Source organism: Nansenia antarctica (genome assembly GCF_963989245.1).
Source record: "Nansenia antarctica genome assembly, chromosome: 5".
In the NCBI taxonomy this organism is placed as follows: Eukaryota; Metazoa; Chordata; class Actinopteri; order Argentiniformes; family Microstomatidae; genus Nansenia; species Nansenia antarctica.
In genome coordinates, this window is record NC_137690.1 from 15,903,066 (window position 1) to 15,930,696 (window position 27,631).

Sequence of the window (27,631 nt, forward strand, 5' to 3'; positions counted from 1 at the left end):
AACAACGCAGTCACCGGTGATCACTAGATCAGTCCAATAGAATCTTTTCAGTCCCAGTCCACTGATCTAGATCTGTCTGGAGCCGGTTTGGACTATAGAGACACAACAAGCGACAAACATGTGTGTCCTCAGGCCACCAGAGGAAACATTTACAGCATGTAATTACCCGGTAACAAAGTAGCAAATAAAAGCAACTATATGGAGTATTGAAATCCTCAGTATTCATCATTTTAACACCCAAGATTGGCTATACGGTCGTCTGCTTACACTTACATGGTGCAAGGTAACCTAACCATGAGCTACTCTACCTGTGTTGTAACCCACTCTATCCTTCTACCAAGCTAAAGAAAAACATTTGGTGTTTAACAACTGTGGAATTTACATTCCAGTGTAATTTCAGGGTATCAATGAGAGGGAAGGAGGCACTCCAAAACAGTAAGCTGTCATTTCAGAAGAGGAAACACCCCAAAGTAATTGACTGCTTCCTAAAAATACAAGATTGGTGCGGGAAGATAAAGAAACATAGTCTGAATGAATGAATGAATGAATGAATGTTGTTGTTGTTCTAAGAGCAGAGCTAATAGACTCTGAAATACACCGTGATCGGGATTTGTCTTGTCACAGATCCAAGACTACAATACTCAAATGTAAGAACTGTTTGACTGGTCAGGAACCAGGTTGAATAGGACAATCTGATGAATTATTCAATAATTCAATCGATATTCAATAATCATTTTTAAAAGTATGTCCGTATGTTTTGGTGCAAGCATTCCAAACCTTGTTTTGTAATGAACACACAAACTGACAACAATGTCGCACATACGCACCAGTGTGCACTCGCACATTCCAGGCTTTGTGGTGGTGGAAGTCTCCGCTCAGTAGAACACATGACAGTTCTCATTCATTCATTCATTCATTCATTCAGGCACTCACCCCGCGGTGCAACACTACAGAAAACTAACTAACTAACTAACCAACCATGCAAATTAACATTGTATATAAACTGACACGTCACACTCACAACTGCAGGTAAGCAGACAAGTGAAAGTGGAACGATCGGAAGCAATGTTGCACTTTATTGCACGGGGCTTACTGCGCTCTGTAGAAGAGTAAGGAAGGAACGTGATGCTTAATATTCAGAAATGTCCAGTCAGCTGTTGCCATAACATTTGTAGGCCTATAGCCTTCAACAAAAAATGATCTATAAGCTTACCTGCTAAAATCGCCTTGCCTGGATGAGTTAATTTCGCTTTTGCTCCCGGTGCTGCCGCCGCCAGACACCTTGGTCTGTGAAAAGGGCTGACGAATTTGGTGTTTCCTTGCATTTTTATAATATAATTAAGATCTATCAACTCAAGCTGTTAAAGTAAGTCTATACTTTTACTTGACTCTTTACAAGTAGAATGATTACGCTCAATGCATAAGCCCCACACGTGAGGAGGCAGGGATGATCAGTTCTGCTGTGTGATGCTGATCGTTGACAGGGTGACTAACCTATAGACCTCCGCTGTGTCCTCAGTGGGTCGGAGCCAAGACGGGAATAAGCGCTGGAATAAAGGCAAGGCTGTCCCGGAGTAGAGAGAGGAGAGAGAGACGGGACCGTTTGGTTCCAAAACCAGGAGAAGGGCGGGGCTCTTTCGCTCTCTCTCTCTCTCTTTCTCTCTCGCTCTCTCTCTCTCTTTCTCACTCTCTCGGTAGGCTACACGTAAAAGCGTCAACGTCCTCACATCCGAAACTCGAGGCGACTGCGAGATCCAATTTGCTAAAGAGATGTAAATTAAAGTCGCTTCATCTGATCCGATAGCGTAGCAGCACCATATCCCGTCCCTCATTGAGAGATGTGGACAAAGGCGCCTCAGTCCCTAAAGCCATCAATCAAAACCAATCGTTCCCCCCAGTGACATCCCCTTGTATCCTTGGTTACATCCAGAATAGGTCATTTCTATGTTCTATTATAGCCTATTCATAATATTCCTTCCTATATCGAAACATTGATCACAATAATTATTTATTCTTCACCAAGTTTAATTAATGTATAACCATGTAGTGATATTCTCTCTCTAACATCTACACAACTTATTATACAAAAAACAGGTGCATAATATATTCAGCTGGATTCCAGCTCATATCAGAACAGGTGTTGAACATCTCTCTCTTCCTTGTACCTGGGATTAGGGCACTGCCAAGTGCAGGAGGATGCTCCAATGATCCAGGGTCAGTTATGCTCATCATTTTGGACAGGTGAGGAGTCTGTGCCAGCCAGTTTGTGCTCTAACCAACTTGTCTTGCCAGACTTTGCAGTAGCTTACAGTCGCTTGCTTCCCTCTCCCCGTCTCCTCTCCTTCACCTGAGACGTGACATCCCAGATCTGGATCTGGACAGGTCGAAGGACACTTCTGATCAATCAAATGACCTCACATCCTGTGTTCAGTCCAGATAAAGGAGAGGCCAGTTTTTTTGCTGTTTTATGCAATGCATCTTCCACTACTGTATTAGGGTGATCACCTTCCACTGATCAAAGCACTGTCCACTGACTCACACACCTTTGTTCTCTCCACACCATTGCTTAGAGTAATGTCAAATAATAACTACAGCCAGACGATGCGTGTAAACTTTATTCATCCTTCAGAAAGCATGACTTGTGCAGATAGGGGAGTGCTTGTACACAAACGTTGTTTTCCCTATGAATCCCAAATCCAACGTTTCTACATTGTTGGGGCACAGCTCAGGGTCCAGTGAAGAATCAGTGGACAGATTTAATCATAGTCCCTGGTGTTTTCCAGAACATTCTCAATGGCCGCTTCAACAGAGAGTACAGTAAACACACCCCGAAATCATCACTTCTGCAAGCAATCGTGCTGAGGAACTTTAATGTTTGTATTCTTCTCTTTTTGTATTTTGTTTTTTTCTTATAAAAAAGTCATTATAATGCTTAGGACTACAACAATACACTATAGACAATAGATACGGTATGGTATTTCATAATATTGGACTTTCTTTGATTAGTTAGGTATCTTAAATTATACACTGTTATCGGTACATTTATGAATACTTTAAACCACTGGCACAGGGATATACTGTATGTTAGTTATATTCCCTAGTACATTTTTATTATTAATCTGTGTGATATTGGAGTTTCTTCACCATTCTATCAGTTGATGTCAGAAGTGAGACAGTAAAGGCTTCAAAATACATTGTTTAGTTTTGACGCAACATAGGTAATACTTATATTATGTGTAACATGGAAATTGTGCTCCTGGTTGCATTGTTACAGCATTATAATTTGGCAGCACATGCAGACAACAGCACATAGCAGGGTTTTTTTCTCTTTCTTTTTTTTAAATTTCACATGTCCTCAGTGACCAACACCACCACCACCATCATCATCATCATCATCATCATCACCACCACCACCACCACCATCATCATCATCATCATCATCATCAAACTCCAGAATCCAGTACCATTAATCACAAGTTGACCACAATGTCTATTTGGACATGGTTATTATGGGTTAAGACTGCAGCTTCCAGAAACTGTCAGGTGGAGAATATCTGTGTTGTCAACAGATCTCTTCATGCTGTAGAGACCATCCATACAGTATACCGTAACCTCAATAACTAGTGTTCTTAGTCCACATGGGGCCATCAGAAGAGTGGCCTCTAAAACACTTGGTACCTGTTTTAATGGGGGAAACAAAAACTCTATTGCACAGAAACAGTCTCTTAAACAAAGCATGAGATAGTCATGACACAAACATGAACAATGACCCCAGGTTTGACACCTCCTCCAGTATAAGGCCTTAGCAGTGCTCGATGCTGTGCCACCCCCCCCGACCCCTCAGGAACAAAGTCTCTTCGTCGTCATCATCAGTGCTGTATTTCATCTTTAGAAAAACAATACTCATTTTAAAAAGCTGCTCTATGGTTAACACAGGAACAGTAGTTGAATACTTGGACAGAGAGTGGTACTGTAGCTATATTGCATGTCATCTTTAGTTATTTTCTCTAGGAGCTAAGAGCTTCATGCTGTGCAGTGATGGGTGGGGTTGTTCAGCCTCATTGGGTGGCGTCCATTAGCCTTGTTGTCTTCCTCCTTCGTTGAAGAGGGATTGGGTTGAGAGAGGGGAGGGAGGGCCGCAGGGATGGAGAGTAGATGTCTTTACGGGTGGAGGTGAGGTATGGTGTGGTGGGGGGGGGGGTATCCTTTGTCCTCTGGAGTAGGCAGAGAGAGGGGCAGGGATTTGTCAGGGTGGGGAGAAAGGTGGGAGTGGCAGATGGGACTTCAGGGCATTGATGGGCTGGGTAGGACACAGAGCAGCAGTGCTTCAGGTTCATGTTCAGGGTGTGTGTGTGTGTGAGGGGTTTGGGTTGGGGTGTGTCGGGGTATTGAGACCCCCAGTGCAGGTCCTACAGGTCTACATGGTATAGCCGTAGGGGGGCTGGGTGGGGTAGCCTGGGGCAGCATAGCCGTAGCCTGGGTAGCCTGGCTGGGGAGCCACTGGAGCAGCACCCGCAGTCAACATCAGCTGCTGACCTGCATGTACGTACACACACATGTATGTATATATATATATATAAAGAGAGAGAGAGAGACAGAGAGAGAGACAGAGACAGAGACACACACACACACACACACACACACACACACACACATACGCTTTACTTCTGGCCTATGAAAAAACACATTGCACAAAATATTGTTTCGATTTCATCATAGTGAACTTGTGGGTTTGTAGTTTTGTACTGCACATTCTCTGAGAAACCTACCAAACACTATGGGGTTGGGCTCGGTCACCTCTTCCTCCGTCTTCCTTTGGCTTTCTGACTCCTCCAGTTTGTCCACCTTGAGGAGAGAAACCAGTGGTCAGAAACCAGTTAGCAAACACACACCCAACAGGTGTGCTCTCACTTATACAAAAGTGAGGGGCATTTTCTGTGTTTTTAAACTGCAAACAATTATGATTTTCTTTCCTGGTGGCCATAGAAAACTAGAAGACTTTTACCATAAGGGGAGCCATAATATAATAGATTCATTTGTAGACTATCAAGGTAAATGTACACACCTTTGACATACTGTTCTATACAGTGCGCCTATCCTATCATACACAAAATACTACACACTATGTACACTATGCACTACACCTACCACACTGTACATACATACATACATACATACATACATACATACATACATAGTGCACCTATAACTACAGTGAGGAAGTCTTGCAGAGAAGATGCCATGCATGCAGATTTTGTGAGTATCTCTTCGACAGCTTTCTGTACAGTGAGGAGGCATCTTTATTCTATTAGCAGGACTCTATAAAGAGGGGTTCCATATTAGCATTTTGTTGCCTATTCTGTCGAAGGAAAGCTCAGTCCATGCCAAGATGCGGACACTCCATTTTCAACCAATCCTTGCGTCTCGATTATAAACATACATTTAAAATCAGAATTCACACATGCTTCTAGTACAGCTCCTGCTTTTTGTGCTCCTATTGAAAAACCCCAACAGCCCCTCTAAAGCAGTTTTATTAAAAGGTATTTTTCTGGGTTTCTGGCATGCTTCTCTTTTTTATTAGTCCTGAAAATACAAGTGCAAACCACGCTCATCAGCTACGCAGCAGTTCTGCTAACCTATCCCAGGCTTGTGACGACATGTAACGAGCTACGGTAAATGTTGTTTTAATGTTGCTAGCTAAAGGTGCAGGGATAATTTCAGGCAATGGTTTAGTGTTGAAAACAGCTTAACAAACATATAACAAGCAAGGTTTCTGATGTATTCAAGTGAAGTAGACTCAAATGGCTGAACTGAAGTCATGAGAATGATCCAAATTTGTAGTTTTTCCATTTAGAATCTTGTGCTTCTGAACAATAACTGTAAAGATGTGTTCATTGTTCGTTTACAAAAAAATCACAATGTCAGGAATACAAAATAAACTAACAACTGAGTGTGAATGGTAAGATAAAAAGATCAAGTAGTCTAGAGTGGAGTAATGAGAGTATAAAGGAAACCTCCTCTGATAATTACAATGTGTGATACTACAATAAACTAATTGGGCTCTATAAGGGGGACAGAGGGCTGTTTCTTGTGTACCAAGGGAATCAAGGCTCTAGGTAGGACATAATTGGCATCACAGTGGTACTGTCTGCTTGGTGTTAATGTAAATATTACTACTCCTAGGACTTAACAGAAGATCGCAATTCCAGTCCTCAAGGGCTACAGTGACTACTGTTCCTTCCCCAGAGTTTTATTCAACCAAGCAAGTGAACAGACTATCGAGAAAGAGAGAGAGAGAGAGAGAGAGAGAGAGAGAGAGAGAGAGGGGAGGACTGGTGCTGCAGACCTCTGATGTGTAGGATTACCATGTTAGACCTTCTAGATGTGTTAACCATGAGCAAGCAGTCTGGGCCGGGATGCATCTCAACAGTTCGGCTATCTCTCCTCATCCACTTTCATTTGCATTGGTCTGAGAGCATAGGATAGATCAAATTAAAGTATGTGGCACTTTGTCTCCCCCCCCAAATTGGTTCTGCCTATCCTTTGTTTTCAGATCAGTGCAGATGAAAGAGAAAGATGAGGAAAGGAGACAAAGAGAAGAAGCCACTTAAGGGTATAGAGATGCACCCCCATGGATTATAGGAGTTAGGGGAGAGATGTGTAGTGGGGTCAGGGAGAAGGGGGCATCCGTTAGGCCTGGGGTGGCTCATCCTGGCCCTCGAGAGCTACAGTGTGTGCCAGCTTTTGTTCCAACCCAGCACTTACATTTACATTGCATTTTAACCATTTAGCAGATGCTTTTATCCAAAGCGACTTGGAGTAACTTAGGGCTAAGTGCACACTAGTGGTGGTGTTCCCAGGTGGGACTTGAACTCTGACCTTCTGATCACCAGTCCAACTCACTATCCACTAGGCCACCACTACCCCTACCAGGCCACCACTACTCCACCACACTTACACACAAGCTAATTCATGGTCAGGATGGAAGGCTAGTTTATTATCTGAATCCGGTGTTAGTGCTGGGTTATAACAAAAGCCAGTAGACACTGTAGCTCTGCAGGATCAGGACTGGCCTCCCTCTCCGTTAGGGCATTCTCAGTCTACAGTCCATGCTAGGTTCCTACATCAGAAACCTAGGGTCTATGTTACAACAGAAAACAGACAGAACGAAAAAGAGATGGAAAAAAAGATAGCCAGAGACCGTCACCTTCTCCGCAACCTCATCAACCTGGAAGAGAACCCACAGAGATGACCTTGCATGACCTCACATGACTACAGGTCAAAGGTTACAAGTTGTCCAGATGAATTTTAACCAATTTATTTCAGAAGGAAATGTAAGCTTTTGAGAGGAAATTCTAATGTGAGCTTCCTCTAGAGGCCTTACGGTAATACAGTACTGACTGCACGCAGCACACTATTGACTATTTAAGCTTTCTTCAGCCTGTCTTAAATGTTTAATACCTGACAGAGAGAATGTCAGGAACTACTCTCCATCTCTTACAGGAAAAGACAGAGACAACCTATAGGAAATCAGTTGTGTTAGCAGGAAGAATGCCAGGGCAGGGTTCATTTTGTGCCAAAAAAATAAATGAAAATAAGAAAGCTTTAGTAGAGATTTTAGAATACTGTAATCATGTTTGTAAGCTCTCTTTACAGTAGATACAACATGACCCTACTGAAAAACACTACTCCTTCTAGTGTTTGGATGTGAGTAATACCTCTCCTCTTGAGAAGACAACTACTAAAGATACACTGTCTACAGCACAGACTGAGTAATGGACCAAAGTGAGCTATGAACACTATTTTTTGTATTTTCCATTAATAATATATGGTAAACTATCAATCAGATTTGCACTGTAGTCTCCACTGGTAGGAGTTTGGGCTTAGGATTTAGACCAGGACTGACCTTGGTGAGGTACTCTCTCATGACCTGGATGAAGTATGGCATGGCAAAGTCCACGATGTTGTGCCTCCAGGCCAGCTCCAGCACCACATCTGGGTGCAGCAGGTCGTAGGAGGCAAACAGACAGGCAGCGAAGCACTCCCTCCTCCCCTCCTCCAGGAACCACTGGAGCAGAGTCTCAGCCAGCTCCGCTTCCTTTGACTCTGCAGCGTACAGCATCGCATCCTGTGATGCGCACAGACACAGACACACACACAGACACACACACAGACACACACACACACACAGCAGAAGAGGGATGGGTGGACTGATTAGTTTATTGATAGAAAATAATTAAGTAAAAGGTTCATTCTATTCTATTTTCCGTTCACTTTACTTTATTGGCCTAAAATTGGCCAGGAATCTTGAGCTCATTGAGCTTGAATCTAATTCCCACCAGCTCCAACATAGCTAAACATTGCCACCTATAGGTGAAGCAGTTACTGTGTCATATTGTTGTGAAAAAGTATCTCTGCTCCAATATGTCTATTTACCATCTCCATGGAGCCATGGCTTACCTTATAGAGCTTGTCCTTCTTGCAGAGCTCCACGCTCTGTCTCCAGCGGTTGTTGCCCTTGTAGAGGTAGGCAGCGATGCGCCTGAACTCGATCAGCTCGTGCTTCTCCAGTCTTTGGGCCAGGCCGATGGTATCAAAGTTATCATATGCATCGATGGAGGCTCTCAGACCCTAAACATAGACAACACAAACACAAACACAGTCAGGCTCACCTCACCATGCAGAACTATAGTTTACAGTTGAGTTTAGTTTCTGATACCAAAACAGTTCCTCAGTCAAACAGACCCATACCTGGTAGTCCTCCTCCTCGGTCAGTAGGTTGTTGAGGGCCTCGTTGACTCCCTTGTTGTTGTGGCTCTGCACCGACCTCAGGTAAGGCTTTACTAACTTCAACTGGTTCACCTGGACGGACGGACGGACGGACACACACACACACACACACACACACACACACACACACACACTTAGTGTTAAAGTTAACCTTTAGGGAAAACAAAATAAAGTAAATAAAGTGGCAAACATTTTTGTGTCTTATTTCTGACAGGCTAATAGAGAAGGGCTGTGCCCAGTGTTCTGACTGCCTGCTCTCTGACTGGTTACCTTGGTAAAGAACAGGACTGCTCGGCTGTGGTCTAACCGTGGGGACAGTATGGTCAACAGGTCGTTCATAAGGATGGGCTTGAAGTCCAGGTAGAACTGCAGGGCTTTATAGTACAGCTCCACATTAGCAACCTGGGGGGGAAATCACGCGACACGCACACTCAGCAGTCAGATATATATACATCTAACATGTCATGGCTGAGTTGAATTCCTGAAATAAGAGGATAAGAGGATAAGATAAAAAAAATAGGATAGAATGAATAAATGGCTTAACTTGAACTGATTTTTGTGCTAACTGGTAATGTCATGTTACCTTGGCGATGATGTCCTTGAACTGTCCTTCCTTCCATGCGTCTGTTGGGTGTGACATCATCGTGAGGACAGAGTTGTCAAACTCCTCGTATTTATCATACAGGAACACAAGCTCCGCCCACAGGTGAGACTGTTCTGCTGCACGCAGCACCTGATTGGACAAGACACAGGAAGTCAGGTCTCTGATACAGTTACGTAAACGTTCTCACACAGACAGACAGACAGACAGACACACAGACAGACAGAACCTTAGGGATGTTGACTCTGGACCAGAAGAGCTCCAGGTGCTCCCTCATTTTCTGGGGTTTGAATTTGGAGTAAAGGATGGCCAGCTCGGTGAACATGCCCATGTGTGCACGCTCCAGGCCCAGGGCAGCCTCCAGCAGAGCGATCAGCTCCTCATAGTAACCTCTGTCTTGGTAGTAGCTGATCAGGTCCTCCAGCTCGTCAGCATGGATGACGATGTGGAGACCACAGATCTGGGCCAACCGGAACTCCTCCCCGTCCACACACGCAAAACACACCTGAAAGAGAGGGGGGGGGGGGGGGATTATTTGAGTCCAAAGGCATCATTCTTGACTGATAAAATGATAGATCTACTATAACGTAATGCCAGTTCTAACCAATCAGACAGTCTGGTAGTGATGTCATGGTTAATCGTGTGTGTGTGTGTGTGTGTGTGTGTGTGTGTGTGTGTGTGTGTGTGTGTGTGTGTGTGTGTGTGTGTGTGTGTGTGTAGATGTACTGTACCTCCTTCCAGGTGCGGGTGCTGTTTGCTTTCCTGGCACTGTCCACAGCCGCCTGGTACTCTCCTAGGTGTACCAAGGTAGATGCCAGGCGGGCAAAGTTGGACACATTGTTATACAGCAGCTTGGCAGCATCGTACATCCCCTCCTCATAACATCTATCTCCCACCTACACAGAGATAGAGAGGGAGGGAGGGAGGGAGGGGGGAGATGGAGAGGGGTCAAAGCAGAGAGCAAAAAAAGAACATCAACATACCTACATTAGCATAATATGACAGACAGCTAATTCTAATTGTGAGTTGGACAGTATCCTCACAATATCAACCGATACACATACAGAATGCTTCATCACTCGCCTGTTGTATATGAGCGTTGTTGGGGCCACTGACAAACTCCTCTAGCTCTGCCAGGCGGTTGGTTTTGGCCAGCGCAAAGATCAGCTCTGTCTCTACGTACGACTCCCTGGCCTTCTTACGAGCCATCTGAAGAAACTTCACCAGGTCCTCCCAGTTGTCTACACACAGACACACCCAGACACACACACACAGATAATTTACCTTCAAAATGATGAGATGATTATGAAACTGTAGAAACACAATACACTCAGCCCCTCTCTCTAGGGTGGGTTATGACAGGTGAGATAACATGAGGGCTTACTGTTCTTGCTGGCAGCATTGACCACCTCCATGTAGGCTGAGGGGTCATCAGCTTTGATGTAAGAGTCGATGGCCTCTTTGACCAGGTCTCTCTGGAGCTGTGCTCTGGCCAACTGGCTCCACACAGAAGGCTCGTTACAGCGCTCCGCAAACTCATAGGCCCGGTCCAGGTTTCCAATGTGCTCGATCAACACCTACAGACAGAGGGGGAAATCAAGACGTGTCGAATTGGTGAAGGTGGCTGAGGTGAGTGAGAGTGTGTTTGTGTGTGTGTGTGTGTGTGTGTGTGTGTGTTTTGTTTACCTGAATAGCAGAGGTGTTGACATCAAACTTCTTGAAGATGGCGAAGGCCTCCTCAAACAGCTCGTTGCTAATGGCGATGTTAGCGATGTCGGGGGCGTCGTAGTTGTCCAAGCGGTTGATGTACTCCATCACACGAGTACGGTCTGCTTTGATGGCTGTCAGAATCAACAGGTTCTGGAGGTTTCTGAAGGAGCAAAGAGAGATAGGATAGATTTGTGTGTGTGTGCGTGCGTGCGTGTGTGCGTGTGTGTGTGTGTGTGTACGTGAGAGAGAGAGAGAGAGACACACTGACCGGTGCTCGCTGAAGACTGAGTTGTCCAGTACAATCTTCTCCAGTAGTTCTATCAGCTCATTGGGCAGGTCTGCTGTCATAAAGGCTTTTACTGTGACTGACACCTCCTCTGGGTCCTGGGTCTCCGACAGGGCTGTCTGCACCACCTGAGGTAGAGCAGAGGAAATACAGGTAACCACGTGTTAAACACAAACAAGTCCATTTAACTACCACAACTACAGTATCCCTGTACGCATCACAGCGGGGTAACAGCATGTAACCTACCTGGTCTATGAGTTGCCGCCTGTACGGGTTGTTCTCCTCTAGAACAGTGGCCCAGAGTTCTGGATCTTTCCGTCGTACCAGATAGCGAGCCTCACTCTTGAACAGGGAGTTCTCGTTGCACACCTACAACAGACGACAAACTCATGAGCTCACTGTTTTTTTTCTGCAGAACGAGGCACGGAATCCAACTGAAGAACACAGTCCATCAACAAACAATAGGTCAGCTCTCTCAATGTGTCAAGGGTGAACGTCATGATAAGCCTGTGAATTACTTAATCCATCCACTAACAAACCAACACACACAAGCTACCAGAATACCTATGAATATGTGACAGCAGCTGGTGAAACCAGGAACAAGTCGGCAGCCGATCAAATGTTCAGACTTTTATTAAGAAAAATGTAAATAAATTTCAACGTTGTTGAAAAATCAATGACACACTCACTAGTGAACTAACTCAGCTTGTTTTGCGAGCCTGCTAACAAGTAGTGTTATAGTTAACTAGGTAGTAGTGGGGATTACTCACCGAATACATTGCATTGCAATATTTTGGCTTGACTAGTGAGTGTGTCATTGATTTTCAACAACGTTGAAATGTATTTATATTTTTCAAAATAAAAGTCAATTTGATTGGTTGCCGACTTGTTCCCGGTTTCACCAGCTGCCGTCACGTGTGTACATGCGTGTGTGTGTGTGTGTGTGTGTGTGTGTGTGTGTGTACAGGAATGACATCTGACCTTAATGAGATCTAGATCACACTGCCCCCTCTCGTAGGCCACACAGGCCAGGTGGGGGTCTCGTTTCTCACAGTAACGTCCCACCACAGCGCTGTCATAGAACGTGTTCTCCTTCAAGAAGCGCTCTGGAGTGTTGTTGCTGTCAATGTAGATCTTAGCCAGTGCATTGTGGGTCGCCGGCTCTTCGCAGCCCTCGTGGATACGAGACTCCAGCCACGGCAACAACAGTTTCAACCTGGGAGAGGTACCACCAACCTTTACGTTGTCATTGAATATCGAACAGCATGCCATGTAAGGTAAGTTAAACCTATTATATTACAGCAATCAAACACACACACACACACACACACTACCTGTTCCTCTTCTCCACCTCAGCCACCAGTTCGTCAGTAGAGAACTGTCCTTTGACCACCATGATCAGGTTCTTAATCACATCCTCAGCACAGTCCACATCCAGCAGACCTCCTATCACTACAGGCAGACGACTGGGGTTCACCTAAATACACACACACACACACAATGTCAAGAAAGACCAACCTTTAATTCAACCCATCATTTTGTCTTCATGTAGTGCGGTTAGCTCCTACCTTCTGTACGTAGATCTCAATGTATTTCTGGAGGGTGTTGCGGTAGAGGTAGAGGACCAGGTCGTGGACAAAGTCAAAGCGGTCACACACGATGATCAGAGGAAGCTGGTCTGTTAGCTTAGCTTCCTAACGGGGGAGAAGAACACAGGAGGAGGTCAAGACTGTTGTGCTTGTTAGTGAACAGAGCTGGAAGTGTGAACTTGTGTACACAATAATGAATGAAATTGTACTGCATGGTAGTATATTGAAAGAAACCTACTGTATACGAAAAAAGAAAGTCTAATCTGGTTCTCCTCACTTCAAAATAGTAATCATGTGTATTACTACAGAACTACTAACATTAGAGGATGTTCCCTGCACAGTGCTAACTTGCAAAGTTATACATTCTGTACAGTACTACTAAAGTTACAAATACAGTTTTACCTTGAGGAAGTTTTTAACTCTCTCTGGGTCATAACAGTTGCTCTCTCGGCAGATCCTCTCCACCTCTTTGATCTGGCCAGTCTTACACGCGGCCTGAATGTACTTAAAATGGACATCAGGGTCCTGGCTGAAGTTCACGATGGACCCCAGAAAGTAGAACAACCCTTGGAGAGAAATGAGAGAGATAAAACAAAATGGACGGCAGCATCTTCATTCAGTCATGTACAGACAACAGCAAGCGACAGATTTAAAAACCGAGGTAAGAGGTGCAAGCCAATAACAACGTTTGTTTTCCATTTGAATATGTTTCTTCCCTGTTTTGTTCGTGCCTCATGAAATACTACCTAGGTACAGTAATCTGCCATTTTTATGTTATGTTTTTAGAACATAAAAGGACCCAGGCCAATCTCAGACCCCTTCGAGACCAAACCCAACTCCAGGCCCCACCCTGGCCCAAACCCCAGGCCCCACTCTGACCCAAACCCCACATCACCCCTCCTCATGTGGTACCTACCCTCGTAGCTCTTGAAGGACTCAAAGAGTTCCACCAGCGCTTGTGTTCCCAACTGTTCATGGTATTTAGATGCCACCTGGACGCACAGCTGCAGGTTCTGTCTGATGTTAGCTGATAGCATGGCCCGCAGGCACTCTATGGAGTCCTCTACTGAGAGGGCACCAAAGAAGTTCACCAGCCACTACAGGGAGGGAGAGGTGAGGAGAGGAGTTAATACACACACAATAAGGAGAGAGATTCAAATAAATACACACACACAAACACATACCTCTGGGTTGAGCAGATGTGTGTGTACGACAGCTCGCTTGATATCGAACAGGTCCGTGTAGTGTTCCAGAGCTCTCTGGAGCAAACCGGCCTTCTCGCAGAGCTGAGCAATGTGTGCACGGTCGTAGTGGGTGAACATCTGGTTCCCGAGGATCGCGTCTGCTACCTAAACATACCCACATTAACACAGTTATGAAACATCAGTCATCCATATTACTTGTTACAGATTGCAGCTAGAATCTGTGTGTGTGTGTGTGTACGTGTGTGCGCGTGCGTGCGTGAGTGCGTGTGCGTGTGAACATGCATGCGTGTGCGTATACCTGTGGCGCGTGTATAAGGTTCATCTCCAGTAGGCGTGTCTGTAGGTGTCCCTCCGCTGGTAGGTTGTTCTTCAGAGCATCCAATAGGAATGAAGTACACTGCTGGATGAGATTCCCCTCCATGAACACGTCCACTATCTACGGATCAGGAGAGAGAGGGGGGGGGGGACATGAACAGCCAATCGCTAGGTAAAAATGTGTAGCAATGAGGTGTTAGTGAGTGTTACTTTGACACCTAGTGTATATCTCTGGGTAGGAAACCATCTCACATTTTTGCTTGAACAAGGCCTTCGTCTTATCTTCACCCATTTTTGCTATCTGAAATGTTTGCTTGAACAAGGCCTTCGTCTTATCTTCACACATTTTTGCTTTCTTAGGCACGCATGCCCATCTGTTTAGGGTTTTTCGGACCAGTTCCTGGTCTCCACTAGCAGTAAATAAGCCTATAATACTTTCCCAGAACCTGGAACCTCATCAGGAGAATGAAGATACAGTTCTGCAAACTGATCTAAGGTCAGTTTTGTACATTTCATCCTGAAAGTTCAGGACAGGGGAGGAGGAGGGTAAGCTGACCCTAGATCTATACCTACTAGGGGGGTAACTTGTACCCCAGTAAGCCTGTGGGGAAAGCTGATATGTCCTTATAAGGGGGAGAGGTCACTGTCAGTGAATTCCTGGCATTGCTTCCCCATCTGGAATAACAAAAAGGTTTCCACACTGGACAGAGTGTGTGTGTGTGTGTGTGTGTGTGTGTGTGTGTGTGTGTGTGTGTGTGTGTGTGTGTGTGTGTGTGTGTGTGTATGTGTATGTGTGTGTGTGTGTGTGTGTGTGTGTGTGTTGCATGCGAGGGAGTAAGAGAGAATGTGAATGAGAGTGTAAAGTCTCCACATGTGTGAATGTGTGTTACCTGGTTGATATTGGCCAGCGGCTCCTCGTCTTGAACCAACATCTGAGCAAACTGCAGACCCTGGTCTGGACTGACCCGCATCACGTTCCTCAACAGGAACACCCAGTCTGGGGTGTAGCCCACCTAAAGAAAACACAAATTCAAGGTGCAAGAACTTAGTAGTGATTTAATTACCTGTTGAAAATTAACTATCAAATTCCAGACTAAAAGCATTTGATTTGAGAGAAAGCTCTCTGTACCTTCTTAGCATAGAGCACTATCTTCTGGAACTGTCCCGTCTCAGCGAAGCACTGGATCACCTTGGTGGGCACATTGGCTCTGAGATACACACTGAGGGCTAGAGTGGGGTCTGCAGCCTTCACCAGGTCACCCAGCTCCTCAGAACACTCCAGCTGGAACACACACACACACACGCACACGCACACGCACACGCACACGCACACGCACACGCACACACACACACACCTCAGTAAGCCTATGGTGAAATGTGCACTACACAGTACCTATTAAACATAACATGCGGGCGGTAATGTTACCCTTTTTTAGTCCTCCAATACTGCTAAGGGGTAATGTCTGGGGGTCGTTTTCAGAGTGGGTCTAGGAATGTGTGTGAGCTGTGTGAGAACTTGCTGATAAGGAAGGACGCTTGTTACTCCGTGCTCCTACCTTATCCTCCTTCAGCCATTTCTCCAGCAACTGCTTGCGTCCTTGCTGTAGAACCGGTCTGCACAGCTCCAGAGACTCAAACTTGTTGAGCTGGCCCTGGTCCAGTAAGATGCCAAAGTACTGCAGCAGAGGGGAGGCCTGGCCCGGCTGGGCCGGAACACTCTGGAACTTACGGATGGTCTCAGCTGTACGCAGGATACCCTACACAGAACAGACGGGAACATTCAAATGCCTTTGGTTTGCACAATTCAATATGGTTGCTAAATCCAGACTGAAAAAATCCGTCTGAAATCCAATTCCAACTTACAAAAGATGCAAATACGCAAAAAAGGATGATCCATTGAAATACTGTGTTATTGTCCCCTACACTGACACAAACACTAACCCCCGACCCCCATATGCCCCTCTGTCTCACCTTGGGTGCGGAAGAAGCCACCTTGGCAGCCTCAGAGTAGCTTCCTGCAGCGAACAGTGTGTTAAACTTCCTGGCAAACAGCTCCTCTGCCCCAGCAAGGTTGGACCTCACAGCCATCCTCAGGCCCAGGTCTGGGTTCTGGAGGACGTTGGTGGCATAGTTGACAATGTTCTCCTCCTCCACGCACACTGACAACACCTGGGGAAGAAGGAGGACAAAGATAAGAAGGAATGAAGGAAGGAAGGAGACATTTAAAGGAATATTCCAACAGAGGGCCTGTCAGAGCAGACATTCAGTTTGGTAGTATTTGGATGGCTTTTATTTCTGTACCGTCCCATCTCGTTCTACCTGTGGGCTACGTTCTCACCTGTCCCTTCTTGTTAACCCCGATGATGCCGGAGGTGGGTTCGTGGGCTGCGGTGACAAAGATGGTCTCAGCGCTGATGCGGTTCATGTAGATACACACTCCTGACTCCAGGTCGTACAGGTGGATGTAGCCGTACTTAGTAATCAGGTAAATCACACCATGCTTGGTACCAATCTGAGGAGAAAGTCAGGGCAACATCCATTACTTCTCAGGTGGTAAGTCAAAAAGACAAATCCAACACAGATAGGGTTCCGACTAATTAATTTAAAAAAAAGTTAACATTGCTGACAAGGTTTTGCCTGTTGCCTGGTTACCTGCATGGCCACAGGGAAGTCTGTTTGGGCTTCGGGAGGGAAGAACACGTCAACCGCTTTCTTAGTGAAGGGCTGGTTCCCCGTAGCTGGCTGACCCACCTCTATGATGTGGAGCTGGAGCGCAATAGGACCACACACATTCATACACACAATTTCAGAAAACAGGCATTTTCAGGCGTGTCAGTACTAGGCTGTAACAGAATCCTGTGGGACATGCATAGACCACACATGGCCTACATCATATACAGTGCTGCATATGTACATAACACTCTTCCCTCACCTTGCCCCCGGCCTGGGAGCGCACAGCGAAGCAGAAGAGGGTGGAGTTGTTGGCATTTCCCTCCACCTTGAACTCTCCGAAGGCTGCAGCGTGGCCCTCGATTGGCTGAGACACCTTCCTGTCCACAGAGTACAGCTGCATCGCACCCACCACACGGTTTTGCTGAAGGAAAGGGTTGGGAGAGAAAGGTGGGGGGGAGGGGGGGGTAATGAAGATGTGGCAATGAAGCATCTTTCTTGAGGTGTGTGTGTGTGTGTGTGTGTGTGTGTGTGTGTGTGTGTGTGTGTGTGTGTTAGGGTTGGGTGGTGTAAACATTTTTAAACCGTTAAACCGTCTCCAAATTAAACTGCGGTTTATGGTATCATGACGATCATTATTATTTTCACACAACGATAAAAATGATGTTTGATACATGTTACAGTTTCATTCTCTGAACATCAGAAACAGAATAGCAAACGTTAACAACATCTATAAAGCTACACATATAAAGCTTGAGTGCAAATACAGACGGTAAAAAAAAGCAAGCACATGACATTAATTCTACGGAGTCTGTCAACCAACTGTCAACCATCAATTAAAATGGCTACAGCATCCAGTACACCTAGCAAATAATAACAAAATAACAATAAATAACAAAAATGGCAATAACGAAAATGGGCATAAAAGCGTATCCTACAACGTTCTTCAAGCCTATTCTAGGTTTTTCAACAGAAAAACAAGCATGTTTTGTACAGGTTTCAGCAGGGCACGTGTCTGGGCACACATGGCAAAGTCTCTTGTTGTTTATCGTTACACTATCATAAGAAAGTTCTTATAGCTGCGCTCCTGTTGTTCCAACAGCTCTTTATAGAAAATGTTCTGCTGTTCAATCAGCTCACGCACCTTTGTTATAGTCACATCGTCCTCGAGTCTGTCTCTATTCCTTCAAGTTTGGTATAGTTCAAAGGTTATTAGGTCCTCAGGTGTAAATATTTGATGAAAAAATTATAGGACAAAACAGTAATCCAATGTCACTCGTAGATCAGCGAGAATTACAGCGTATAGAATGTAGCTAGAACGTTACATTCAAAAAGTTTGTTGACAGCTGTAAACAGGCACGCACGATACGGTCTGAGTGGAAGTCACGTGAATGGAAGAGGAAGTGGAGGGAAGACTTTTCTCACAGGTTATTTATTTGATTATTTTGTTTACAAAAAGTTCTGTCATCACTTTCATAGCATCTTCAATTTCTCACACAGACAGTGGTGCTGGACAAACACTTAAGGCGTTTATTTTATAAAGCAATTTATGACGATGAAAAAAAAAAAACGTTGCTATTTTCGAAAACCCAACCCTAGTGTGTGTGTGTGTGTGTGTGTGTGTGTGTGTGTGTGTGTGTGTGTGTGTGTGTGTGTCTATAGTACCTGTGCTGAGATCCCTATCAGCAGTAGCCACTTCTGCTGCTCGTCCGTTCTGTAGTTTATGATCTGGCAACCTGCCAGGCTGGCATGCCGGTCAAAGACTTTAATTGGCTGAGAGTCGCCCTCCATGCTCCAGTGGTAGACAGCCGTGTCGGTCACCAGGGCAACTGTGTTGAGAGAGATCCATTTCCAGAACATGACTTCCTCTGTCATGGTGTGAGCCTTGACCTTACTCTTCATCTCGATGTTGAAGATCTGCAAGGTCTTTGCAGCTGAATGGAGGGAGGTAGAGAAAGAAGAGAGTGAGATATAACAGTATCCATCTTATAACAAAGTTCCAAACATGACTACTCTAAGCAAGGAGCCCTCAGTGATAACTGCCTGTAACTAGGAGCTCCGTAGATGTCAGGTCAAGAAAGAGGGGAAAGTTAGAGAAAGCACTTAACCACTGAAAGTATCTATCAGATCTTGGCAGGTCTAAGTCCCACATCCTTGGCACAACTGAGCGCACCGCAGAGTTAGTGGGCTTTTTCCAGATGACATAAAACACTGGTCTTCTGTGAGAGACATAATAGAATCAGGGTTGCTGTCTGCTTCTAAATTGCTATTCTTGTCTCTGGCTCTCTGAAAGGAATGAGTGAAAATGAGGCACCAGCTATTACAAACCTCCCCTCTCAAGACCTATGTGTGTGTGTGTGTGTGTGTGTGTGTGTGTGCGTGTGCGTGTGCGTGTGTGTGTGCGTGTGTGCGGTTTGGCATAAGTGAGATCAATAACGGAAGTAAGGGAGGCCATTTTGAGATTAAACATGACTGCAGTGAGAGGGCAGGACGTACACCTGTCTTTGTGATTCAGTGTGAGGCCAACAACACATACGGTACACACACTTACATGAGGATATGATCAGGACATACCTGGTATGCTGCAGAGAGATCTAGAGATGGAGATTTCTGCCTCTCATCTCTTTCAAGCACGCACACACGCACACACACACACACACACACACACACACACGCACGCACACACACGCACACACACACACACGCACACACACACACGCGCACACACACACACACACACACACACACACACACACACCTACCTAACGTCTTCCAGTGTGCTGTGATATCTGATGATGCATACCACACACAAAGTCTGCATACTGTACAACAGATCATGCTTACACATGTATGGTTCTCATAAAAGTATGTGTTTGGGGTTCAGTTTAGGAACCTCAAACTGATAAAGTCTTATTCAGAGTTTGAATTCAATCAGATTCTGAATTGTGTGACTGCCCTTTAGAGTTTAGAGTTTTCAAACAATTCCAAAGGTGAGTGTGAGTGTGTTGGGTACTGGACAGAATGTTAGAACACCTGAGTTTAGTGCAATAAGAGAGGGAAGCTTTTATGAGAGAGACATGACCACCAAGACATAGACAGACAAAAAGAGGGAGAGAGAGAGAGAGAGAGAGAGAGAGGAACTCACCATCTAAGAAAGGATAGAAAGCAAGGGAAGGAAAGCAAAGAGTCACTCAAAAGAGGAAGAGAGCAGAAAAGAGAAAGGGGGCAGAGACAGACATACCACATAAACAGAGGGCGTAGAGAGAGAGAGAGAGAGAGAGAGACACTCACCATCTGTTAGAGGACAGAGGGCAAGAAAGCCAAGAGTCAAAAGAGACAAAGGAAGTGAGAGAAATAGAGAAGGAAAGAGGGAGAGAAATAGATGTGAAAAGCCTGGAGAGAAAGTATCAGAAGAGGAATGGTATAGAGAGACAAAAGCACTTGTTTTTGCTCTAAAGGACACAAGGGCAGAAAATCGATTTACCTGACCTATTTAGTACACTTTAGGCAATATGTCTGAGTGCACTCTCCATATTTAAAGCATCAATAAAATGCATTATGCATTATAGCAGAGATATATCCCACCTAATTAACAGCTAGAGTCAAATTAACTATGATATAAATTAATACCATGCATGGTAAAATAGACCGATTCATTGCTGGGAAAAGAAAATACAACAGTCCATTAAACCAGTGGAAACTGTTGTTTCATCAACAGTGCTCTTATCTAGTGGCTCACTGATTGGACATTGAGGTGGTGAGGTCATGATGACGTCATACCTTTGAGGGCGATGACCTTGCTGGCAGGGTTCATGATGGCGCTGTCAGCAGAGATGGGTCGTCTAATGGGGTTGGTGGGGTCCGACATGTCGATGATGACCACCTGGTTCTGCTCCCCGACTTTCTCTCTGATACAGATGAACTTGTCTGACTCCATGGTCAGGTAGCTGAACCCGATGTTGGCCGGGTTCACTCCCAGGTTCTGCAGCTGAAGCCAAACAGAAACAGAAAGACCTCTCAGTGTACTGCGGTTCAGAGGGAATGATATCAATGTTGCCTCATCAGTACCTATAGTATGTACACAGTACACACACTCACATACTATAAATACTACACATTTTCCATACACTGTGTCCTTCCTCTTTCTAATCCCTCTATTTCAGTGGCTCCTTCCACTTTCATCTTCTCCATCTCCTTTTCTCTCTATCGCTCCCCTCTTCCAAACTATCGAACGCTTCCCCCTTTCTGCAATGTGGTGAGTGGGCTCATAGCAATCAGAGGTGGTTGGATTTAGAAAAGATTTTAGATTTTAGGGACTTGGGAAAATAGGGAAGGGTACAGGGTAAAGGATACAGGGTAGATACAGGGTACAGGGTAGATAGACAGAACTCTTACATCTTTTGTTTATTCTTGATTTTTCTATATCTTTTTGGTTTGTTTGTTTTCAGTTTTTTCTATGTCTTGATACTGTTCCAAATATATTTGAAAATACATGAATACATTTTTGTATATCTGTTGTGTAAATGAAAATGAGCGTTGATGCAAAATATTCTGTGAACATTATTTTAGCTCAAAAAAAAAAATAAAAAAAATAAGAGGTGGTTGGATTTAGCGGAGTTACAATAAAAAAACACAAATAAAGTGCTTTGAGTTCGGACGAAAAATCAGAAACTATAAATGGAATCCATAGTGTCATTAAGACATTTGCAGGAGTACCTCCCTGACAAAAACTCACACAAGGAGTGGAAAACAAAGATGGCAGTTGCTGACATTTGCCTTGAGAGGGTAAACAGTTGGTACCAAAAATGAGCCATCTATTAAAAGAACACTCATTCTGGTCCAATTTTCCAGTTCTATTCTTAAAGGTTGTTTTCCTACCATGAGTTGGCACACACGGGCCCAGGAACACGGCGTGAGTATAGGGCGGCAGACATCAACAGGATATTATCCTATTTATTCAACTGACATTTACTGATGAGCCATTACACAGCCTGTGTTTTATTCCAGGACTGAGGAACTCAATCTTGTTTCAATAAATCCAACAGAAACCAGAATGTCATTAACAAGTATATTACTTTTTTCCGACATAATTTTATACCATGAAAATAGTAAATAATAAATAATAAATTACAGTGAACTCATCAAACCATGATGTAAAACAACTCCACACAGCAGTGCCTCCCAGGGTGGGCTTTGTCCAAAGAGAGAGAAATTGGATTACAATCTCAATCCCCTGCAGGTCACAGTCTTCTGAGGGCCAGAATAAGGAGACCTCTAGATAAGGATCACAGATCCTCAGTAAATGACCTCCATTACTGAACACATTAGCCTCCTGTTGAGAAGATGCCTCTTGGGCTGACGACAGACTCATATTGTATAATGATTCTATTAATAGAGGTATCAACACATACAGTATAACTATGCTGTGGACTAGGAGAGCAGAATTAACCCAAACCCACACTATGATTCAATCTGAGGTAAGAGAATAGACATCCCACAGATCCTCATTACAAGGACTGGTTGATCTATACACACATGGAACAAGAGCAACAACAGAGTGTATACTGTAAACAACCATATCAACGTCACAATAATGTCTCTGGCAGACATACACAGCCCTCACTGTTATTCGAGTGAAAGTGGACAGAGAGATGAGAGGGAGGTAGAGTAGAGAAAGGGGGAGGGGAAGGCAGGCCAAGGCATACCATCTCTATAGAGAGCACTAGTTCCTGGAATACAGGGCTTGTGTAAGCTAAGGGTTGGGGTGGGGTGGCTGAGTCACCGGAAGAACCCCCCGCCCTCCTCCCTTTAAAAGAACATTCCAGGCTAAATCACTCTCAACCACAACCCAGTGTCTCTAGAGCCACACACACACACACACACACACACACACACACACACACACACACACACACACACACATACACACATACACACACACACACACACACACACACACACACACACACACACACACACAGAGAGAGACAGAGCCCTAGTAACACACACTTTTCAACACTGAGTATACACACACACAGCCTCTCAAAGCTCACTACTTATCTCACTGGCGTGTCATAAGGTTAACATAACACTGTTATAACAATATCAGATTAACACTGTCATAACAATAACAGATTATTACAACAAAGTTGATACTCAGGATAGACAGCCCATGAAATCCAGGGATGCTTTACTGACGCAGTAAAATCTTTGTCTACAGGGGTAGTGGTGCATTTACTGTTTTACAACAGAACTTAGTTTGAGTCCCTAAGGAGCTGTGTGCTTACACAAACACAATTAAAGCACAGGAATGCAACAAACAGTGTTAAACTGTGTTACACTCAATACACTTTAAGTAAATACACACAAAAAACACAGAGTACAGTATGACTATAGGCCAAGGCAGGATCTGTGGGGACATTTTCAAAGCCCTACTACAGTATAGTCTGCATATCTAATCACTGTATCGAATATACTCATCTCATGTGTGTGTTTGTGTGTGGATGTGGGTGTGGGTGTGTGTTGTTCCTCTGGTAAAGGTCCACATTAAACTTGATAACTGAATGTCTGTTCAGAACATAGAGCTGCTCTCCTGGCTTTCCAATCATGATGAGCTCACTTCCCCTTCCTGCTTCCTGTCCTGATGTGATTTGCTGGGTTAAATGGGCCTGCTGACCTCATCTGTCTATTAGTGTGAAGAATCTGTGTATTAGGGAGTGGACCTGTTTGCATCATGTGTCTGGTAGTGAAGAGAATGCTACTTGGCAGTGGACTGACAGGCAAGCATAGTTATGAGTGACAGGCAAGTTGGAGGGTTCTGTCTTCCCTATCAGATACGGTATGGAGATGTCAGGCTGAGGCTGGCTATGGATGCTACTAACTGTAATGAACCCAGGTGAATTGTACAGACGCATCAGGCCTAGGGATGCTCCGATTTATCGGCCACCGATTTAAATCGGCCGATTTCACTCCAAATGACTCGATCGGTGATCGGCAAAAATGGCCGATCGCAAAAACCGATCTTTTTTTATTATTTTTTTTATTTATTTTTTCCCTGGGGAAGACAGATAACTGAACAGAAAACATAGGAGGACGTAACAGTATGTAAACCATGAAGGCCACATTTATGATGTCTTTTATACAGCCATATCGACTGACTTGGGCTTCAGGCCCTAACTGGGTGATAGGCCAGACCTTTACTATGCCATAAAAATGGGTCTGCGTTTGCTTGGTGCCTAATGGATCAAAACTTTTGTCTAAAAAGCAAAAAATATTTAGGCTATCCAGTCAGTTATGTATTTTTTTAAAAATCGGTATCGGTATCGGTATCGGTTGATCTTGAGGAAACAAATCGGTGATCGGTATCGGCCCCAAAAATCCAGATCGGAGCATCCCTTTTCAGGCCACTGAACTAACACTTGTGCAATACTTATTGTAGACATCAGGGCTCATACAAAGTTCCTCATCAGCTGACACCTCCCTGGGTTACTTTTCACTATTGTCTAGCCTGACATAATTTGGAACATAATCTCTCCCAATACCGCAAAACAATCATGAATAGTCATGGAGATGGATGCACATTTTGCACTGTACTATAAATCAAGTACTTAAAGGCATAAATCACTAATCCATTTACTCAACCATTTACCTCCACCACCACCACCAACCCAACACACACAATGCACCAGGATTAGATTAGAGACAATAGATCAGGCAAGCACAGGAAAAAGAGCATTACCTTAAAGACGGCTTAACTTGTTAATGACACGTATAAATGTAAGACCACACAGGGGCCAGGGCTACACTGGCTATGCTTAGTCACCAATGGGCGACAGCTAGACTGTGTGAGAAAATGTCTATCCCCCAAACTGCCATCACACATTCCATGACAGTAGCATTTTGGAATGTACACGAATGCAATTGTCTTAGACCTTATGGTGTCAGCATAGTGCTCATTAAAGTCTTGAAAAAGGGCTAAGCATTTTACAACTGTGAGTAAAACACAACTAGCTAGAGCCTAGATCTGTGACTATAGGGAGCCTAGATCTGTGACTATAGGGAGCCTAGATCTGTGACTATATGGACTAACAGACAAAAACCTACCGTACGGCAGCGTTTAACATAGAGGGCCTGTAAATACCAAGACATGGGGGGGAAAAAAGCAAAACAACTTGAGGCCCAAAGTCCTTGGTTTGCAAATTCCTGACATTTTTCTCTCTGTTGGAGCCACCTATACTGAATGAGGGCTTCAAAGCAGAGCAGGGTCAAAACAAGGCATGTTTGAAATGGGAATAAAAGGAGTATTTTTCGTTCATCAATCAATTAGTCCCAATAGTCTTTTTGATCAGTTAGGCGAACTGCATATCATTTGTAAAGAAAAACATGAAATACAGACAATAAGAGTATGTTCATTGAATGGGGGAACTGCAGAAGTGTGAAGTGAACCAGCACCCTTGCAGTTACAAGGTAAGCAGACAAGCCTCCGTTGCATTAAGGTTCAAATCTCTAAGCAGAAGCTTTAGTATCCGGGCTGGTGCCAGGTGGGTCTGTTAGCTGATATATGATAGATATTACACTTTGGCTGAAGAGTGGCCACAGGCCAGGGAAAGACAGAGGGCCACAGGCCAGAGAGAAAGAGAGAGTGGTCTCACTGCTCTTTAGTGAAAGGCCATTTCACTGCCCTGACGTTACCAAAGCAACGGACCACAGAGAAGGGGGGAAGGGGGTGCACAGAGAAGGGGGGAAGGGGGTGCACAGCACGTCACAAAGTTTCACTTTGGCCGCAAGAAACCGGGCCGGGGAAGCTGGGGGAGGGAGGGGAGGGAGGGGGGGACGTGGGGACGATGAACCGTTAGCCAAATCGGTCTGCAAATAATGGGGACAGACAACAACCGCATTACGCAATTAACTGAGAGGTTTACCGCTTAAGATACGTGATTCGTGTCGGATCTGATCATAAAGTGTCTTTTATCATGTCAAATTGATCAGAATACAAGTATTTTGACCAGCCCCACACGATCTATACAGACTAGTGGAGCTGTAGGCTGGCTCATTGAGAATAGCAGCCAGACTAAGGAAGGAAGGCCCCCTTTTTACGCACATACATAAATGCCATGGATATAAACAACAGATCAATTCAGCGCTAAAAACAAAACCTTGGCTTTAAACGACGCATAGGCGATCATTTGAGCCGATCATTCTAAGTCGCCGATGCCCGGAAACGTACATGGGTAACATTAGTATTGCAGTGTTGTCATAGATCTCTGCAAAGTGTCATGTAGGTTTCAGTAACAACGTTGCCACTTCATCGCCGCTGAGCAGAGCAGAGCAGAGCTCACTGCAACAAAGTGTCAACACACTGCGGCGAGGCTGTGACGCGTAAGGTTACAATGAGCCTCAGTGACAGCGACGTTTTTCCACTTGAACAAACTGCGGCGTGAATCACTGGCAGTGTTTTGGGGTCGGCAGTAGACTAGATTATATCCTACAAATCCGTGCTGACCATTTTTACAAGTCATCATCTGCTGCCAGACCGGGGGCAAAGCTAGGCCTGTAGCTATATTGAGAATTTGAGATCCCTCCCTGCAGCCCTATTTCACGTCCCATTTAAATGCGGCATGCTGTCGTCTGTTTGCGGCTCTGTAGCCTATGGCCGAAGAACTGCGCCGAAGAAAATGCATTTTGTTATAATATTTCGGGGCTTTTTTCGCGTCTTCTTACCTGCAGATGTTCCTGAAAACGTATCGGTAGTATCTGTGCCATTCTGGAAGATTTCAGTTTCAGAGGTGTCCGTAGAAAAGGAAAGGGGAAGGGGACACGAATAGGAGGAAATGCTGTCTTGTACTGAAAGTGCCCAAAACGCCCCCAAAAGTAAAATATGATGAGGTGTCTGACCGGCTTGATTTCTCACGAATTCACTGACTGCTCTCATTCAGCGGCAGAGCACTACTGGACCAAAACTCTACGCGTCCGCTAAGTAAAATAGTCCACAGCAATTAGCTATTAAAGCTCTTGGGGGAGAGAAAGTAATAAAAAAAATACAAAGCTGTTTTGTGGTCTGATACAAACGATTATATTTGATATATATTGAAGCTCTGCAACCAGTCCACAGGATTTCCCGATAAATACCAATGCAGAGAGGAGAAAAAAAATCTGATGTTCTCATTGTACCCCTCCGCGGCCCCTTCCCCCTTCATTTTTTTTCCAACTTCGAAATCAGGCACGTGACAGAGGCCCCCCTCCTCTTCCGATTTCTGCTAACTCAAGCCCTGAGATATCGGGAATGTGCGTTACCACACCCCCAAAAAGTGTCGTCTAGTCGGTTTTTGGAAATGGTGAAAAGGGGAACTGAAAGAAGCAATGTATGCCATATTCCCATTACTAATAATCATAATCTCCCTCTTCATCCGTGTCATCGTTATCATTCTCATCATCACCATCATCATTCCAGCTGCTATACAACGGT

General features: G+C 44.6%; 2 protein-coding genes across 2 annotated transcripts in view; both read right to left on the reverse strand.

Annotated features, from left to right (window-relative positions):
- The window catches only part of LOC308157542 (tricarboxylate transport protein B, mitochondrial), a gene marked incomplete at its 5' end in the record, with an annotated part of 15,554 nt that extends 14,229 nt beyond the window's left edge, over positions 1-1,325 (reverse strand). Inside the window, one exon of the mRNA XM_080531121.1 lies at positions 1,214-1,325. Coding sequence (XP_080387247.1) covers positions 1,214-1,325 — 112 coding nt within the window. The remainder of the gene's footprint in view (positions 1-1,213) is intronic.
- Positions 1,326-2,630: 1,305 nt separating this feature from the next.
- cltcl1 (clathrin, heavy chain-like 1) lies at positions 2,631-27,064 on the reverse strand. The gene is made up of 31 exons (XM_080530548.1): positions 26,887-27,064; positions 20,947-21,154; positions 18,832-19,100; positions 17,429-17,590; positions 17,149-17,262; positions 16,835-17,008; positions 16,468-16,665; positions 16,053-16,253; positions 15,626-15,778; positions 15,387-15,509; positions 14,480-14,617; positions 14,161-14,325; positions 13,893-14,073; positions 13,379-13,542; positions 12,956-13,081; positions 12,722-12,864; positions 12,369-12,603; positions 11,634-11,756; positions 11,370-11,515; positions 11,078-11,261; positions 10,776-10,968; positions 10,475-10,632; positions 10,123-10,287; positions 9,621-9,896; positions 9,374-9,523; positions 9,061-9,192; positions 8,752-8,862; positions 8,461-8,631; positions 7,907-8,128; positions 4,770-4,845; positions 2,631-4,536 (listed from the first exon to the last, which is right to left on the reverse strand). Exons 1-31 carry the CDS (start codon positions 26,926-26,928, stop codon positions 4,418-4,420), a joined length of 5,022 nt encoding a protein of 1,673 aa, XP_080386674.1. The 5' UTR covers positions 26,929-27,064; the 3' UTR covers positions 2,631-4,417.
- Between the last annotated feature and the right edge of the window lie 567 nt (positions 27,065-27,631).

Coding starts and splice junctions, on each gene's coding strand:
- cltcl1 (XM_080530548.1), bottom strand. CDS start 26,928: ATGGCACAGATACTACCGATACGTTTTCAGGAACATCTGCAG. Junction 10,633..10,775: donor CAATGCTGCCAGCAAGAACA/GTAAGCCCTCAT, acceptor GTCTGTGTGTAG/ACAACTGGGAGGACCTGGTG. Junction 9,193..9,373: donor TCAAGGACATCATCGCCAAG/GTAACATGACAT, acceptor TTTCCCCCCCAG/GTTGCTAATGTGGAGCTGTA.